The sequence below is a fragment of the Panthera pardus genome, unplaced genomic scaffold (genome assembly GCF_024362965.1).
Source record: "Panthera pardus isolate Hobbes unplaced genomic scaffold, ASM2436296v1 HiC_scaffold_2, whole genome shotgun sequence".
NCBI classification, from domain to species: domain Eukaryota; kingdom Metazoa; phylum Chordata; class Mammalia; order Carnivora; family Felidae; genus Panthera; species Panthera pardus.
The window spans coordinates 149534275-149552099 of record NW_026526765.1 but is presented as its reverse complement, the minus strand read 5'-3'; the positions used below and the strand labels follow the sequence as shown (position 1 = coordinate 149552099).

The following is a 17825-nucleotide window of genomic DNA, read 5'->3' as shown; positions in this document are numbered from 1 at the left end:
ACAGCTCTGTCTCCTGCTTGTCTCCAGTGTTGTGTAAACTGTGATTTTTATGTTGCCTCTCTGTGTGGGCTGCTGTCTCCTTAAGGTCAGTGACCCAACTATCAGTCACCCTTGGACTTGCCCAGAACTGAGTCAGCTGACTTTTAAAACTCCAGACTCCAAGTCCCACTGGTTTTACAGACTCAAAGAATTCAGTCACTCTGGTTTTTAAAACCAAATATTATGGTTTTAAAATATTTAAAATATTTTAATTTAAAATAAAATATTTTAAAAATTAAAAATAAATAAAATATTTAAAATATGGTTCACTCTTCCATGTGTGAACACCCTGGTGTAAGGGCCCATTTCTCTGCTCTTTCCATGTGTGCAGCTCCTTCTCTCCTACAGACAGCCTCCCTTACCTTTCTGACCTTCCTAACCTTTCAGATGCAGCTTCATCTCTGTGTTTAGTTGTGGAGTTTGTTCTGCTAGTCTTCAGATTGCTGTCCAGTTTATTAACTTTGATGTAGATGATGTCTAGTTGAAAATATGGGATGGGGTGAACTCAGGGTCCTCCACCTCTGCCATCTTCCCAAGCTTCTTGCTAGAATGATTTACTTTTAAAATGAGACATAAGGTGGAGAAGTCAAAGGAATGCATTTGTAGTGGTAAAATATCAAGGTCTTAATATCTGGCCAGGGGAAATAATTGAGTGTGATGTCTTCCCAGTCTTTTAAATAGTGTACCTAGTAAGTGACCCTGAGGCTTACACAGGCTGTGTTCAATGCCTGGACTTATGAAGGACCTCCTCCCTAGGAAAAGTTTCTGATTTTAGGGCAAAAGAGCAGTAGTCCCTCAAACCAGACATGAGCCCTGGAAAGAAGCCCCTTAGTATCAGGACCTGTTTTTCTTTTCCAGCCTTGTGCAGATTTTTGCCTTAAAGCAAAGAATAGGATGAAGCATAAGAATCCCGTAGATTGGTGGTACAGAGACTAAGATGAGATGTGGTGAGCAGTGGTTTAAGACTAAGAAACCTCTTCCCAGTGGCCTAACTACCTTGGGAAGGTAGTTCCCCTTACCCAAAGACTGATGTTTTCTCTGTGTGTTTTGCTTACAGGGAAGCTTCAGAAAGAGCTTGGTAAGTGACCCCTTTTGGGATTATTTCTTCTTGTCTATCTTTTAGCATCTGATTTTCCATGTATGTTCTTTTCATATCCCAACCAACTATGATGCCCAGTATGGAATGCTGATAGCAATGTGGGTGGCGGGAGAAAATGCTGATAGCAATGTGGGTGTCAGGAGAAAGGGGAGAATGGCAGGGGTGGGTGCAAAATGCAGTGTGTGAGCAGGGAAGCAGCACTGACCTGATGTTCTGATTCCATTTTTCCATGACTGCTTCAGACTGGAGAAGGGCTGAAGGCCAGGCTGGTGAGTGAAATCTGTCTCCCTCGCACTGTCCACTTTACATCTCAACATCCCAGTCACTCACTCTGACTAACCAACCACGCTTCATTCTGGTTTATTCCACAGGCACATGGCATGCATTAATGTATGTCACTTAATAGAAGTTATATTCTAGTTTTGCTCTTTCATATCGTCCTGAGGTGTAAGCATATTGTAAGCCATTGGTGAAAATTATGGTTGCACATCAGAATCATCTAGATCCTGGTACCGACCCTCAAAGACTGTGACTTGTGGGTCTAGAATGGGCATGTTGACCTATATGTAAATATTTTCCCCTATACCTTCTTCCATTCCCTACATAAAGCAGTCTAATGTGTAGCTTTATTTTGTGTGTATTCTTGCAAAAGGCGAATTTCTTCTTTGTGCACAAGCATTTTAGTTTCTGTAAATGATATTTACAGTCTTGTGCTGTTCCTTGCTTTTTTCACTCATCACTGTGTTTTAATACCCGTCCCTGCCACCACATCTGGTCTGTGTCTCCTTGCTGTGGAGTACTCCATTTTAGCCAGCCACCTTCTTGGAACAGACATCCAGCCTGCCTCTAACTCCATACCACCACACAGATTGCTGACTGAATAGCTTCAAATGTGTTGCCTTCTGGCTTTATGTGGATATTTCTCTGGGATGTGTACCCAGGAAGGGAATTGCTGGTCCATGGGGGAGGGGATATGTCACTAAGTGGGACAGAGGGATCCCCCAAAGGCAGTATCATCATCCTGCCTTGGCAGTGCATGGAGGTTCCACATGCTACATCCCATATGAGCCAGCTTTCTAAGTTAGCTTGTCAATGGAGATGAGTGATTGCTCATTGTTCTTTCAGTGTGTCCTCCTCTGGACACTAAGAAGTTTGGGCATCTCTTCATATGCTAGATGACTTTCGGGGCTTCCTTTTTTTAATATTGCCAGTTCATGTCCTTTGGCTATTTTTAGTATGAGGTTACTATCTCTCTTTTATTGATTCAAGGAGACATGTGTACATACATACTCATATCACCAACAAAGTTTAAAAAACTCAAGTCATAAGATAAAAATTTGATGAATTAGATTTTATCAAAATTAATGATTTCTTTTCAGTAGGAAACCATGGACATAGCTGATAGCAGGTGACAGATTAAAGAAGGAATTTACAATGTTTAATACCAGTGAGGGATTAATATTCTTATGCAGATATATCTTCATCAAATTTTTACCTTATGTCAGGTGTTTTTGAAATTCTACTGAAGGAAAACTTCCTCACACTTAGGTCACAAAGATACTCTCTTCCGCTTTCTTCTGTTCACTTTATATGTGTTATGTGTATGTCTTTAATCCATCTGAAGGTTGCCATCTACTACATCATCTGTGATTTCCCCATTGATGTGGGTATTGCTCTTAGTTAATATTTGGTTCCCATGTGTAGATAGGACTATATTTTGACCACCTATTACTTCATTGTTTTCACTGCTATGGCTTTTGTACCCAAAAGTACAAGTTATTCTCCGTTTCTGGGAGTGAATGGACATTTTTAAAAGTGAACGGACATTTTTAGGTCCATTTTAAATTTTAGGTTAAATTTACAAAATCCTTTTAAAAAATCCAAAGTGCCTAAGTGGCCCAGTCAAACGTCTGACTTTGGCTCAGGTCATGATGTCCCACATCATGGGAGTTCGAGCCCCACATGAGGCTCTGCACTGACAGTGTTGAGCCTTCTTGGGATTCTCTCTCTCCCTCTCTCTCTGCTCCTCCCCCATTAGCTTGCTCTCTCAAAATAAATAAACTTAAAAAAAATAAAGTTCTACTAGTTATTCTGATGTAAAAACAGGTTTGAAAGGCCCTGCTATAAATTTATGAATCTCTGAAAACTTCTATTACTTTTGCTATTTTGTGATTTGATTTCTCTGTTGTAAAGCAAAATAAGATAAAACAAAACAGAAATCAACTCAGAATTGTTCATATTAAGAAAGGATGCAAGACAGAATGTCTCAAGGACATGTTAGGACAGGAGCCATGTTCAACCAGGCCCCCTTGGGCTGAGCCTGCTGGTCAGATTGAAACTTCATGTGCAACTTTCAGGGCATCTCAGCCACCTGTATTGGTTCTCTTTGCCTACATCCTTTGTTCTCCTGCCTTTCTCAGCACAAGGTTAGACTGCATACGGATTTGGTATAACCCAGCACTGACACCACCCACCTACCCAATTCTAAATTCCCAGAGAAATGCCATGGTGAACCCAGACCAGTCTGGACTCTACCTGTCACAGTAGGAAGGAGATCATTGGGTTTGTGTCATTTCTCATGTATCTTGAGTCTCCCTCAACGTTCTAGAGTTACTGGCTCAGATCTCTAAACCTGTTTTCCTTTCTGCTTGGTTTCAGAGTGGAGAGCAGCCCAACAATATGCAGGTAACTGAAGTCAAGGGACTGTAACTTGTGATTGGGTTGGCTGGATTTTAAACACAAGGGAGGTGGAGAGATCTGAGATTAGAGGAAGGGTCTGTCCAAGAGCCAAGTATGGAGCCTGCATGCACACACACACATACAGCATAATCCTACCTTTGCACACATACGACATGACACATGACTGCATGTGCACATCTGATTATACTCACACATGCACATTTTTGTGCATGCACATTATACTCATACATGCGCATATCTTCTTTAAAAGCACATCATTTTCTGTGTTTTACCAGATTTGTTTTCATCTGGCAGGAAGGCTGCTAGGGCCTGTTTGTAGGAACCTCTTATCTGAAAGAAGAGATCCTTAAGGTTCTCATCTATCAAATGGGTGTGCTTTGAGGGGTGAGGTGTTGAAGTGCAGGGCACTGGACCAGATGATCTCAGAGGTCCCTTTCCATTTTAAAATCCTAACATTGCTATAAAACTGAGGCTCAGAGTTCACATGATGATCTCAAGGTCACACAGAGTGGTGGCATCCAGGAATTGGACCAGCCAGGAGCCTCTTCACCTTGACCAGGAGTTGGGAGAAGTGAGCCTGCCTCCATCTCCACGAATCTATCTTGTTTTCTATCTCTGCTCTCCGTGGCACCTAGTATGGCATTCAGGAAGCTTCAGGAAAGAAATATGATTCCTCCTGCGGCTTTCAGGTGCTCAGGAGTGACTTGCAAGCTGCTTCAGTAAACAGGGGTGGTTTTAGGGTGGGAATGACCACCAGGAGCACTACGGTTTACTTGTCAGGGAAGGGGACAGGCAGGGCCCAGAACCGTCCTCCACAAACCTTAAACCCGTGCCTCTGCACAGTGCATGTAACCCTTGATCCGGCCTCGGCGCACCGCAGCCTGGAGGTCTCCGGGGATGGCAAGAGCGTGTCCTCTTGCGCAGCAGTGTCCGGCTCTGTGGCGGGGGACCAGCAGCGGTTCTCTGAGCAGACGTGCGTGCTGAGCTGTGAGCGCTTCTCAACTGGCCGACACTACTGGGAAGTGTATGTGGGACGGCGCAGCCGCTGGTTCCTGGGTGTGTGTCTGGCTGCAGTTCCCCGCTTGGGGCCAGTGCGCCTAAGCCCGGCCAGCGGTTACTGGGTGATGGGGCTGTGGAACCACTGTGAGTACTTCGTCCTGGACCCACACCGCATCGCGCTCACCCTGCGCGTGCCGCCCCGGCGTGTGGGCATCTTCCTGGACTGGGAGGCAGGAAAACTGTCCTTCTTCAACGTGTCCGACGGCTCCCACATCTTCACCTTTACCGACACCTTCTCAGGCACGCTCTGTGCGTATTTCAGGCCCAGAGCTCACGACGGTGGTGAACACCCGGATCCCCTAACCATCTGTCCATTGCCTATTAGGGGGACACAAGACCTGGAAGAGGATGACCGTGACACCTGGTTACAGCCCTATGAGCCCACAAATCCCACCCTGGGCCTAGAGTGAGGCACTCTTTTGCCTGCGGGTCTGGGTCTTTGGCGGCTTCCTGGATACTTTTTGCTCTCCCCCTTTTACGGAGGAAGCATCACAAAAATGTCAGCAAAGGCTAAAGACTCAGCACAGCAGAAAGGGAACAAAAAGAGGAACCTTTGTTTATATGTGTGTGTATACACATATATACATATAAATACACACACACACACACACACACACACACACGATTTTCTTTAAGAAAAAGAGGCAATTCCAAAGCTTGTTTGTGTGGATGGTAAGAAAAAGCAAATGAATAATAATAAATTCATGCTGTCATTAGCCACAGTATGCACTGTGGAAGACCAGAAAGAAACTGGAATGGAGGAAAGATGGAGGGAAATCTTACTGGACTGGATAAGAAAAATCTGTTAGCTTGTATATTTTTTATACTTTTTGTGTATGTTTTCTAGTTCTAAAATGTCTAGAAGCAATGACACTTCATAAGCAATGAGTTCACTTAGGGCTTAGATCCCAGTGTTAAATGGCATTTCTCACTGAAATGAACTTGGAGAAATGGCTGATTCCAGGGTTGGAGCGGAGAAAGTACAGGTGAATCTGGAACATTGTGTATTCAAATGTGCTCAGAAACTGATGGGGACATAGGAACTAGGATGAAGAGGCTCCACTAGCCAGTTATGAGACAGCTTGAACATTATAATGAATAATGACAAGAATTGATCAACAAGGAATTGAGCAAATAAGAAAATTCCCTAAGTGTGCCGAGAGGTTTCTCAGTCAGAAAATAAATACAAAAATGCAGAAAAAGGAAAGAAGAAAATGAAAGGTAACTCTATGAACTCACGTTTTTTTTTAATATGTACAGATATGTGGAGCACACACACATGTGATAGGTATAGGTAGGTAGGTATGTAGGTAAGTAGATAGATGTGTGTCTGCATGCATATGGTTCCTAGCTCTGTCAGTTTTGACAGCTTAGAAACAATAACATACTTAGAACCCAGAATTTAGCTTTTAGTACTGTTTTCCACAAAAGGAATGAAGGTTCCTTTGAGAAATGGTGGACTCCAGGGCTGAGGCAGGGAAAACACAAAATAGGTGTGATATTATGATTAATAAGTATATATTTGCTCTTCCACCTAGACTCTCACACAGAGCTCTTGAAACCCTTAGAATTTCCTAAATGGTAAGAGCTATTAGGGTGGCTTTTGGTATTCATAACAAGCACCTTTCAACCATATCTTATTTATGTTAATGATAGGTCTTTTGGAAAGCCCCCTAAGGATGGGGCTGGTTATCAGAGGAACCAAGTATGTGATTAAAAGGTTAAAACTTAGACCCATCTCCCAACCTCCACCTCCAAACTCAGTGAAGAGAGGCTGGAGATTAAGTGCAATCACCAGTATTGCCAATGACTTAATCAACAGAATATATGTAATGAAACCTACATAAAACTCAAAAGGACCAGGTTCAAAGAGCTTCCAGGTTGGTGAACTCTTGAAGAGGGAGAGAGAGTGGTGCACCCAGAAAGCATGGAAGCCTCACACTTTACCCCATTCCTTGCTTTTTGCATCTCTTCCATTTGGCTGTTCCTGGGTTATAATAAACCAGTAATCTAGTAAATAAACTGTTTTCCTGAGCTCTGTGAGGTGCTCTAGCAAATTACTAAACCTCTGAAGGTTGTGGGAACCTCCAATTTATAGCTGTCAGAAGCACAGGTAACAACCTGGACTTGCAAGGGTGTGTGAAATGAGGGGCAGTCTTATAGGACTGAGTCCTTAACTTTTGGAATATGACACTATCTCTAGGTAAATAGTGTCAGAATTAACAGCTTGGTGTCAAAAAAATATACCAGATGGGTCTAAAAGATCTTGTATTAGGGGGTGCCTGGGTGGCTCAGTCAGTTGAACATCTGACTTCGGCTTAGGTCATGATCTTGTGGTTCTTGAATTCGAGCCCCAAGTCAGGCTCTGTGCTGACAGCTCAGAGCCTGGAGCCTGCTAAGGATTCCGTGTCTCCTTCTCTCTCTCTGTCCTTCCCCTGCTCACTCTCTGTCTCTCTCTCAAAAATAAATAGACATTAAAAATATAAATAAATAAATAAATAAATAAATAAAAGATCTTGTACTAGAAAGTAAGGAAGTACTCAAAGAATGAAGAGGATTTATTGTCAAATTGGGGTGTTGTATGGAAACCAATTTGACAATAAATTTCATATTAAAAAAATAAAGTTTACTGAGAAAGAAAAAAAATCAGCTCAGAATGATCTGCATGCCAAAGGGGCATATTTTGGGGTGGCATATTTGGCTACCCTTCAGCCCAAAAAACAAAATTTTGAACAACACTGAAGGGGATTATAATATGCCACCCCAATATCTGCCACTTTGGAATGAAAATTATTTTGAGCTGAAGGCAATTGAGAATTAACAGATGTAGAAAGAATCTCTCACAGAGCTTCTGTTAAAAAAAAAAGAATGAAGGGGAGATGTCAATTTGACATAAAAGTCAGCTTAAAGGAACTCTACTAGCCAAATTTGATCACAGTAATTAATGGAACTTACAAATAAGTAAAAATAGGAATCCAAGCATATGTATATCTACACTGATATACATAAATAAATGAATACCCAAATAGGGGAGAAGAGAAAATTCAACTCTACAACAGAAGTTTCAAAGTATTTCCCACAAAATAGTAATTACTTATTAATTTAGAAGCACAATACACTTGCCGATTTTACAGAGGAGACTGGCAGACATCACAATAACAGAGTGACAAGAGTTAACATCACCAGATATGACATAAATTTATACCATGTGTTTCCTGATGCAAAGCAGTGAAGAGAGAACAACAGCATCACTTTTGAGGTATTCCTGCCCCCAAAATTCATAAATCATGAAGAAATAGACAAGCTGGCTGATACTCCTAAAAACTGTCAAGGTCATTAAAAACAAGGCAAGACTAAAGAATTATTTCAGATAGAAGGAAACTAAAGACAGAGGATGGCTAATGCAATAGAGTAATATATAGAGAGAATGATAAATGAATGCAGTGGTATCATATAAGTGCTAAATAACTGGCTTTCTGGGAAGAAGAAACTGTAACACTTGTTCATTTCCATGGTGTAAATACTACTATGGCTGATTTCAAGCCATTGATGCGACATCAGTGATGGATTTGGGAAGAAATGCCCACAACTGGCTCTCAAGCCACCAGCTCCAGCATACCACTGATTTTCTGTGATTCTACATAGAGCATTTGGTCATCTATGTGACTGTTTCTCTAAAAAATCAAATAAGTTCATTTTTGAGTTTATGAAAATGCTTGGCTACCTGTTATTATAAAATTATAGCCTTGTTCAGAAGACATGAATAGACACTTTTCCAAAGAAGACATCCAGATGACTAGCAAGAAGCATGACAAGATGTTCAACATCACTCATCATCAGGGAAATGCAAATCAAAACTGCAGTGAGATATCACCTCACACCTGTCAGAATGGCTAAAATCAATGCAAGAAACAACAGGTGTCAGCGACAATGTGGGAATGCTTTTGCACTGTTGGTCGGAATGCAAACTGGTGCCGCTACTCTGGAAAACAGTATGGAGGGTCCTCAAAAAATTAAAAATAGAACTACCTTATGATCCAGAAATCACACTACTGGGTATTTATCCAAAGATTACAAGAACACTAATTCAAAGGGATACATGCACCCTGATGTTTATAGCAGCGTTATTACAATAAGATATGGAAGCAGCCCGGGGCCCATTGAGTGATGAATGGATAAGGAAGAGAGAGAGAGTGAGATGATGATGATAGATAGATAGATAGATAGATGATAGACAAATAGATAGATGATATATAGATAATGGAACATTAATCATCCATAAAAAAGGATGAAATCTGGCCATTTGCAATGACATGGATGTGCTAGAGAGTATTATGCTAAGTGAAATAAGTCAGAGAAAGACAAATACCATATGATTTCACTCATATGTGGAATTTAAGAAACCAAAGGAGCAATGGTAAAAAAGAGATTGAGAGACAAACCAAGAAACGGACTCTTAATTATAGAAAACAAACTGATGGTTACCAGAGGGGAGGTGGGGGGATGGGTAAAATAAATTGTAAGGATTAAAGAGGGCACTTGTGATGAGTGCAGGGTGTTGTAGGTAAGTTTTGAATTACTAAGTTGTACACCTGAAACTAATGTTACACTGTATGTTACCTAACTGGATTTAAATAAAGACTTAAAAATAAACTTAAAAATAAAATAAAAACTTAAAAAAATGCTAAGAGAAATAATGGGGAAACAGGGAAAAACAGAGAGAGAGAGAAGCAAATCAAGAAATAGACTCCTGGGGTGCCTGGTAGTTCAACTGATTAAGAAGTGTCTGGCTTTGGCTCAGGTCATGATCTCAGGGCTCATGAGTTTGAGCCCTGCATCTGGCTTTCTGCTGTCAGCACAGACCCCACTCTGGATCCTCTGCCCACCTCTCTCTTTATGCCCCTTCCCCTCCAAAAAATTAAATAAACATAATTAAAAAAGAGAAATAGACTCTTAACTGTAGAGAACAAACTGATGGTTACCAGAGGGGAGGTCAGTCAGGACATAGATTAACTAGGTGATGGGAATCAGGGAGTGCTTTTGTCATGATAAACACTGGGTGATGTATGGAATTGTTGAATCACTATATTGTACACTTGAAACTAATATAACACTGTATGTTAACTAACCAGAATTAAAGTAAAAACTTTCTAAAAGTTATAGCCTTATTAACATACTACGTATGATATTCAGAAAAAATTGGTTATGTATAATCATTTGTATTAGTGTGCAAATATTTTGGTGTCCTACTCACAAATGTTGTATGATAACATTAGAAGTATGTTCCTTGACTGTATACAATGATTATCCATTCCTTTAATATTGTTTTTATGCATTAAATAATAAAAACAAACAGCTGATACAAAAGGCAAGTTAAATTATTTTTAAATAACTGATAGCTCTACCAGTGCATTTTCAGTAATGGGGAAGCCTAGCTTTAAAGTTGAAAGGGATCTTAGACAGTCAGCTACATGTTTTGTGAACCATAGAGCCCATGTTGGAGGCCACCTGAGAGGCTGGAATATTCAGAGTAGAAACCCAAGTCTCCTTCCAGTCAAACACCATGACCCTCTTGAAAGTTTCTAAAAATAGGACATGATATATTCAGTTCTGTCCACTGTTTACATTTTTCATGTAGCTATTCCTCAAAACTGGGAAATAGTGAACACAGAACTTCTGTGTGTATCCCAATGCTGTGTAAAAATACAACTGTGAAGTGAGGCTTCCCTTGCTTGAGACAGCCCAGGCCTGGCTAACTCACAAGTGCGGGCAGAGCTGAGAGAGGGCCTTAACCTTAACAGAGGATGGGAATAAAGTTATTATTGGCACTGTGGGAATCTTACAGGGGAAACACATATTCCCATGGATTGAGCACTTCAACACATTTTGGTGGGTTTATAAATTGGAAAGTTTTGAGGTCAATTTTGCTAATGTTTACCAATTTCTAAATGTGAGCATCCTCTGACTGAAAAGTTCCATTTCAAGAATCTGATCTACATAAATATTCATACCAGCACCTAAATATATAAGAGGATGTTCACTGCAGCAGTGAAAACAAGGGTGGAATACCACATACTTGCTACTAGGAGAACAGATAAAAATGGTCTGTATATGCTATGGGTACTGTTGCACCATAAATTTTACAGGGGGTGTGTGTTATTGCTTTTATAATTTAAAAAGTAAGCCAATGCTTTTTTCCATCTGCTTCATGCAAATGGAAACAATTTCAAGAAAACATTTTTAAAATTTTTTTCATTTATTTATTTTTGAGAGACAGAGAGAGCACAAGTGGGGAGGGGCAGAGAGAGAAGGAGACAGAATCCAAAGCAGCCTTCAGGCTCTGAGCTGTCAGCACAGAGGCTGACACGGGGCTCGAACTCACAAACTGTGAGATCATGACCTGAGCTGAAGTCAGACGCTTAACTGACTGAGCCACCCAGGTGCCCCTACAAGAAAATATTTTTAAAATATATAATTGTGAGTCAAAACCATCTGCTTGGATAGTCTTAACACTACAAGGTAGTGACATGACATGTTTTCGTGTCTGTCATAGTTTTCAAATCACTGCCTTTGATTGCCTCTGTAGATAGAGCCCTTCTTTCTTGTTCCTCAATGGCAGAGCCCACAATGTTCATATAACTTTATTAAGTGATGTGTCCAGTTTGCAAACTCTGGTCTCCTATCCAACTCTGACATCTGACAGGTTGTGTGCCTGCTCTGGGAGGGGGCTGTTCTGCTTCTAGAGACCTTCTCTTCCTCCCTCTGACAGCTTTTGCTGTTCTCTCAATAATGAGGCAAGAAGGAGAGATGAAGGAAACAGTGCAGCCATACCTCCCCTGGGTCCTCCCCATTCCTCAGTTGTCCCAGCTTGGGCTGAATCCCTAACCTCTGCTCCATTTGTTCATGCCAGGATATACCAATGCTCCTGTGATATTGGGTCCGCTCACTTGGAGACTACATTCTTGGGATGGATAGTGCATCAAATTGGCTCAATTTAGATAGCTTTCCAGATATTTTTTTTGACAGAGGAAACACACACCTTGTGTGTGTGTGCTGTGTTAAAGCAGGAGTTGGGCAAGCTGTTTCCAAGGACCATGCCCTTCAGTTTTCTCTTTCTCTGGGCAGACCAACAATCCCATCACGTAAGATGCAAAACATTGGGTGGTACACACCACAAAATTATATATAATTTTTGTAGGGTTGGTCTAGGAGAGTGGCAAGTACCCCCACCCTCCTCTCCATGGAGGATAGGGAATTGCCTCTCACCATGAACATTCCACTCCTAAGGCTTTGGTGACTACCCCTTTCCAGTATCTTTCCCATTCTCTGCCCCACACAAAACAAATGAGCTCCTCTTTTAGCCACCTATTTATGTCACACGTTTTAAATTAGTTTATGGTCAATGCAAATCAATTCTATAATGAGTAATCAAAGCATAAATATTAAAATTCAAAATAAGTATTCAACACAAAAAATACAAGCATAAAAGCAGGTTCATTCATACACACACAGCAACATAAGATCCAGTAGATGCTGTTTCAGAGGATAGCAATGCTTGTTCTTCCCCTTAAAGACTATGGCCACATCAGAGGTAGAAAGCCTAAGCTTATTATTATGTGTTCACACATGAGCCAAAATTTGTTTTTAAAAATGCTTTTTATATTGAAACTATTGTAAAAGATATATTTTCCAGAATTAAGCCTCCTCTCTGGCTGCAGTACTAGTTTCTAACATGTAAAATCTAACTGTTACAGAAAGTATTCCAAATGTAACCATCTGGCTCTTAAGTGTTAAAAAAAAAAAGGTTTTTTTTTTCAAAAATAATTTAAAGGGATTATTGCAAACTTAACGATGCTGGCATTCTCCCAACTTAACTCCATCATGGGGGTCTTTGGTTTGGTATCCACAACCTTGGGTCTGAACTTCACCCCATTCCCATCATTCCATGTGCTTCCTTCCCAGGCTCTTCCACTGGCTCCTCCACTCTGGATCCAGGCAGCATTGTGTCTGGTGACTGTGCCTGCTTCCAAAGTCCTGGCTTGGAACTTGTTCCCACACACACCAAGATTCATGGCCCCTCCACACACTGAGGAGACTTGGGAGGCTCTTCCTCCAGCCAGCAGACCCCTGTGTACTGGCTGCCACAATTGGCATCAGGCTGAGGAACTCTCATTGTCTTCCTCTCTCCCAGCAACAATTTGGAGATGATTTTGTAGACCAAGGCCCAAAGCCATGCCATTGTGGGGCTGTGTGTATCTGTCATGGCTGCTTGCCTCCCTGATATGTTCTCCAAACCTCTCCTGGAAAGTGATCTTGGAAAAGAGTTGGTCAGCAAGAGATTTGGGAGAGACCTAGAACTTGGAAACAGAAGTAGTGGGTGGAGTTGGTTAGCATGGGGGCACTGATGAGAGGTTTTTTTTTTGGCCTGAAGTTGGTTTTGGAAGTGTGAACCCCACACAGACGGGGGCCCATCTGTCATCTGACATCTACTAACCTGGGAGCTCACAACCTCATTGTAGGATCAGGTACTGACCACATTTTTAAACTGTCACTTTCCTGATGGACAAGTTGTCCTCAGTATGTCAAAGAAGAAAGAAAAGGGACCAACTGTATTAAGCTAAACAAGGTCAATACAAGAAAATGGATTATTTAAGTTAAATTAACTCCCTCTGCTGGCAACCTTGGGAGGGAACCTCAGGTACAAAAAAACATAGCCTATTATTTTTGTTCCTTTTCCCTTATGTTCATCTGTTTTATCTCTTAAGTCCTCATATGAGTGAAGTCATATGATTTTTGTCTTTCTCTGACTAATTTCACTTAGCATAATACCCTCCAGTTCCATCCATGTAGTTGCAAATGGCAAGATTTCATTCCTTTTGATTGCCGAGTAATACTCCATTGTATATATATACCACTTCTTCTTTATCCATTCTTCCATCAATGGAAAAATAATATAAAAACAGGGAGGGGGACAAAACATAAGAGAATCATAAATATGGAGAAAAAACTGAGGGTTACTGGAGGGGGTGTGGAGGGGGGATGGACTAAATGGGTAAGGAGCATTAAGGAATCTACTCTTGAAATCATTGTTTGACTATATGCTAACTAAATTGGATGTAAATTTAAAAAAATAAAAAAAATAGATGGAGGAAGGGAAGATGATGGCGTAGGAGGACGCTGGGCTCACCACGTCCTGCTGATCACTTAGATTCCACCCACATCTGCCTAAATAACTCAGAAAACTGCCAGAAGACCAGCAGAATGGACTGTCCAGAGCAAAGCAAAGACAAGAGGCCCATGGAAGAGGGTAGGAAGGGCAGAGAAGCCATGTGCGCTACACGGACTGGTGGGAGGGAGCCAGGGCGGTGGAGAGGCAGCCCACCTGGCAAGGCAGAGCCCATGAAGTCTGGCTTGCAAAAGCAGGGGCTGGACTGTGTGAGTTCTGACAGCCAGCCGGACTTAATATCTGGAATGTTAAAAGTCAACAGCTTTGCTTTTGGAGAGCGGGGAGGGCAAGAGGACACCAGGAGGGAGAGTTGTTGAGCCCTGGGAGACAGAGCTCTGCTTGGCAGGGGAACAAAGGTGCTGGCCAGCACCATTTCCCTCTCCCACCCCCCAGCTGAAACCACAAAGTGAACTAGTTCCCATCACCAAATGTGCTTGCACTGCGCAAACACCCAGTGTTGTGCTTCTCTGGATCCATCCCTCTGATGGGTCTGCCTCCCTCATGGTGCTGCAGGGCCCCTCTCAAAGGGGACCACCCATGGCAAAACGAGCTAAGCCTGCCCCTCCTGCCCCTTTGCACCTTGCAGATCCACCCTGGCTAATACGCCAGATCCCACTGAAGCAGCACCACAAGCCCGGCAGTGTGCAAATAGCCCAGACAGGGGCCACACCACTCCAGTGAGCCATGCCCCTGGGAGAGGGGAAGATAAGGTACACACCAGTCTGACTGTGGCCCCAGGAGTGGGCTGGCGGCAGACATCGGTCTGACTGCGGCCCCGCCCACCAACACAACTTAACTCCAGACAGCAGAGGAGAAGTGCCCTGAAGTTTGGAGCCACCCGAGGGAATACCCAAAATGATTAAACAGAAGAACTCTCTTCAAAAGAAACTCCAGGAAGTAGCGACAGCTAAGATATTGATCAAAAACGATTTAAGCATTATAACGGAACAAGAATTTAGAATAATAGTCATAAAATTAATCACTGGGCTTGAAAAAAGCATAGAGGAGAGCAAAGAATCTATTGCTACAGAGATCAAGGGACTAAGTAATAGGAGGAGCTAAAAAATGCTACAAATGAGGCGACCACAAAATAAAATGGAGGCGACCACAGCACAGACGCAGAGGAGACAATGGGTGAATTCGAAGATAAAATTATGGAAAAAGAGGAAGCTGAGAAAAAGAGAGATAAAAAATATCCAGGAGTATGAGGGGAGAATTAGAGAACTAAGTGATGCAATCAAAGGGAACAATAATCATATCATAGGAATTCCAGAAGAAGAAGAAGAAGAGAGAGAAAGGGGCTGAAGGTGTACTTGAACAAATCATAGCTGAGAACTTCCCTGATCTGGGGAAGGAAGAAGACATTGAAATCCAAGAGGCACAGAGAACTCTCTTCAGACATAACTTGAATTGATCTTCTGTATGACATATCATAGTGAGACTGGCAAAATACAAGGATAAAGAGAAAATTCTGAAAGCAGCTAGGGATAAACATGCTCTAATTTACAGAGGTAGACCCATAAGAGTAGTCACAGACCTATCTACTGAAAGTTGGCAGGCCAGAAAGGAATGGCAGGAAATCTTCAATGTGATGAAGAGAAAAAATATGCAGCCAACAATCTTTTATCCAGCAAGCCTATCATTCAGAATAGAAGGAGAGATAAAGGTCTTCCCAAACAAAAACTGAAAGAATTCATCACCACTAAACCAGCCCTAAAAGAGATCTGAAGGGGGACTCTGTGAGTGAAATGTTGCAAAGACCACAAAGTACCAGAGATGTCGCTACAAGCATGAAACCTACAGCCATCACAATGACTCTAAACCCATATCTTTCTATAATAACACTGAATGTAAATGGACTAAATGCGCCAACCTAAAGACATAGGGTATCATAATGGATAAAAAAAACAAGACCCATCTATTTTCTGTCTACAAGAGACTCATTTTAGACCTGAGGACACCTTCAGATTGAAAGTGAGGGGATGGAGAACTATCTATCATGCTACTGACTGGAAGTCACAAGAAAGCTGGGGTATCTAGCCATACTTATATCAGACAAACTAGACTTTAAATTAAAGGCTGTAACAAGAGATGAAGAAGGGCATTATATAATAATTACAGAGTCTATCCATCAGGAAGAGCTAACAATTATAAATGTTTATGCACCGAATACAGGAGCCCCCAAATATATAAAACAATTAATCACAAAAATAAGCAACCTAATTGATAAGAATGTGGTAATTGCAGGGGACTTTAACACGCCACTTACAACAATGGATAGATCTTCTAGACACACGGTCAATGAAGAAACAAGGGCCCTGAATGATACATTGGATCAGATGGACTTGACAGATATATTTAGAACTCTGCATCCCAAAGCAACAGAATATACTTTCTTCTCGAGTGCACATGGAACATTCTCCAAGATAGATCATATACTGGGTCACAAAACAGCCCTTCATAAGTATAAAATAATTGGGATCACACCATGCATACTTTCAGACCACAATGCTATGAAGCTTGAAATCAACCACAGGAAAAAGTCTGGAAAACCTCCAAAAGCATGGAGGTTAAAGAACACCCTACTAAAGAATGAGTGGGTCAACCAGGCAATTAGAGAAGAAATTTAAAAATACATGGAAACAAATGAAAATGAAAATACAACAATCCAAACCCTTTGGGATCCAGTGAAGGCAGTCCTGAGAGGAAAATACATTGCAATCCAGGCCTACCTCAAGAAACAAGAAAAATCCCAAATATAAAATCTAACAGCACACCTAAAGGAAATAGAAGCAGAGCAGCAAAGACACCCCAAACCCAGCAGAAGAAGAGAAATAATAAAGATCAGAGCAGAAATAAACAATATAGAATCTAAAAAAAATTGTAGAGCAGATCAATGAAACCAAGAGTTAGTTTTTTGAAAAAATAAACAAAACTGATAAACCTCTAGCCAGGCTTCTCAAAAAGGAAAGGGAGAGGACCCAAATAGATAAAATAATGAATGAAAATGGAATTATTACAACCAATCCCTCAGAAATACAAGCCATTATCAGGGAATACTATAAAAAATTATGTGCCAACAAACTGGACCTGGAAGAAATGGACAAATTCCTAAGCACCTATGCACTTCCAAAACTCAAACAGGAATAAATAGAAAACTTGAACACACCCATAACCAGTGAAGAAATTGAATCAGTCATCAAAAATCTCCCAAGGAAAGAATCCAGGACCAGATGGCTTCCCAGGGGAATTCTACCAGATATTTAAAGCAGAGATAATACCTATCCTTCTCAAGCTGTTCCAAAAATACAAAGAGAAGGAAGACTTCCAGACTCATTCTATGAAGCCAGTATTACTTTGATTCCTAAACCAGACAGAGACCCAGCAAAAAAAAAAAGAGAACTACAGGCCAATATCCCTGATGAATATGGATGCAAAAATTCTCAATAAGATACTAGCAAATTGAATTCAACAGCATATAAAAAGAATTATTCACCATGATCAAATGGGATTCACTCCTTGGCTGCAGGGCTTGTTCAATATTTGCAAATCAGTCAATGTAATACATCACATTAATAAAAGGAAAGAAAAGAACCATATGATCCTGTCAATCTCTGCAGAAAAAGTATTTGACAAAATACAGCATCCTTGCTTAATAAAAGCCCTCGAGAAAGTTGGGATAGAAGGAACATACTTAAACAT

The 17825-nt window shown here is 41.2% G+C and overlaps 1 protein-coding gene across 1 annotated transcript in view; it reads left to right on the top strand.

Moving 5' to 3' along the window:
- BTNL9 (butyrophilin like 9) overlaps positions 1 to 10264 on the top strand; it is a 32756-nt gene extending 22492 nt beyond the window's left edge. The window contains exons 8-11 of the mRNA XM_019439004.2: positions 1097 to 1117; positions 1381 to 1407; positions 3797 to 3823; positions 4682 to 10264. Of these exons, the coding sequence (XP_019294549.2) occupies positions 1097 to 1117; positions 1381 to 1407; positions 3797 to 3823; positions 4682 to 5307 (701 nt within the window). The 3' untranslated portion in view covers positions 5308 to 10264. The remainder of the gene's footprint in view (positions 1 to 1096; positions 1118 to 1380; positions 1408 to 3796; positions 3824 to 4681) is intronic.
- The last annotated feature ends 7561 nt before the right edge of the window (positions 10265 to 17825 follow it).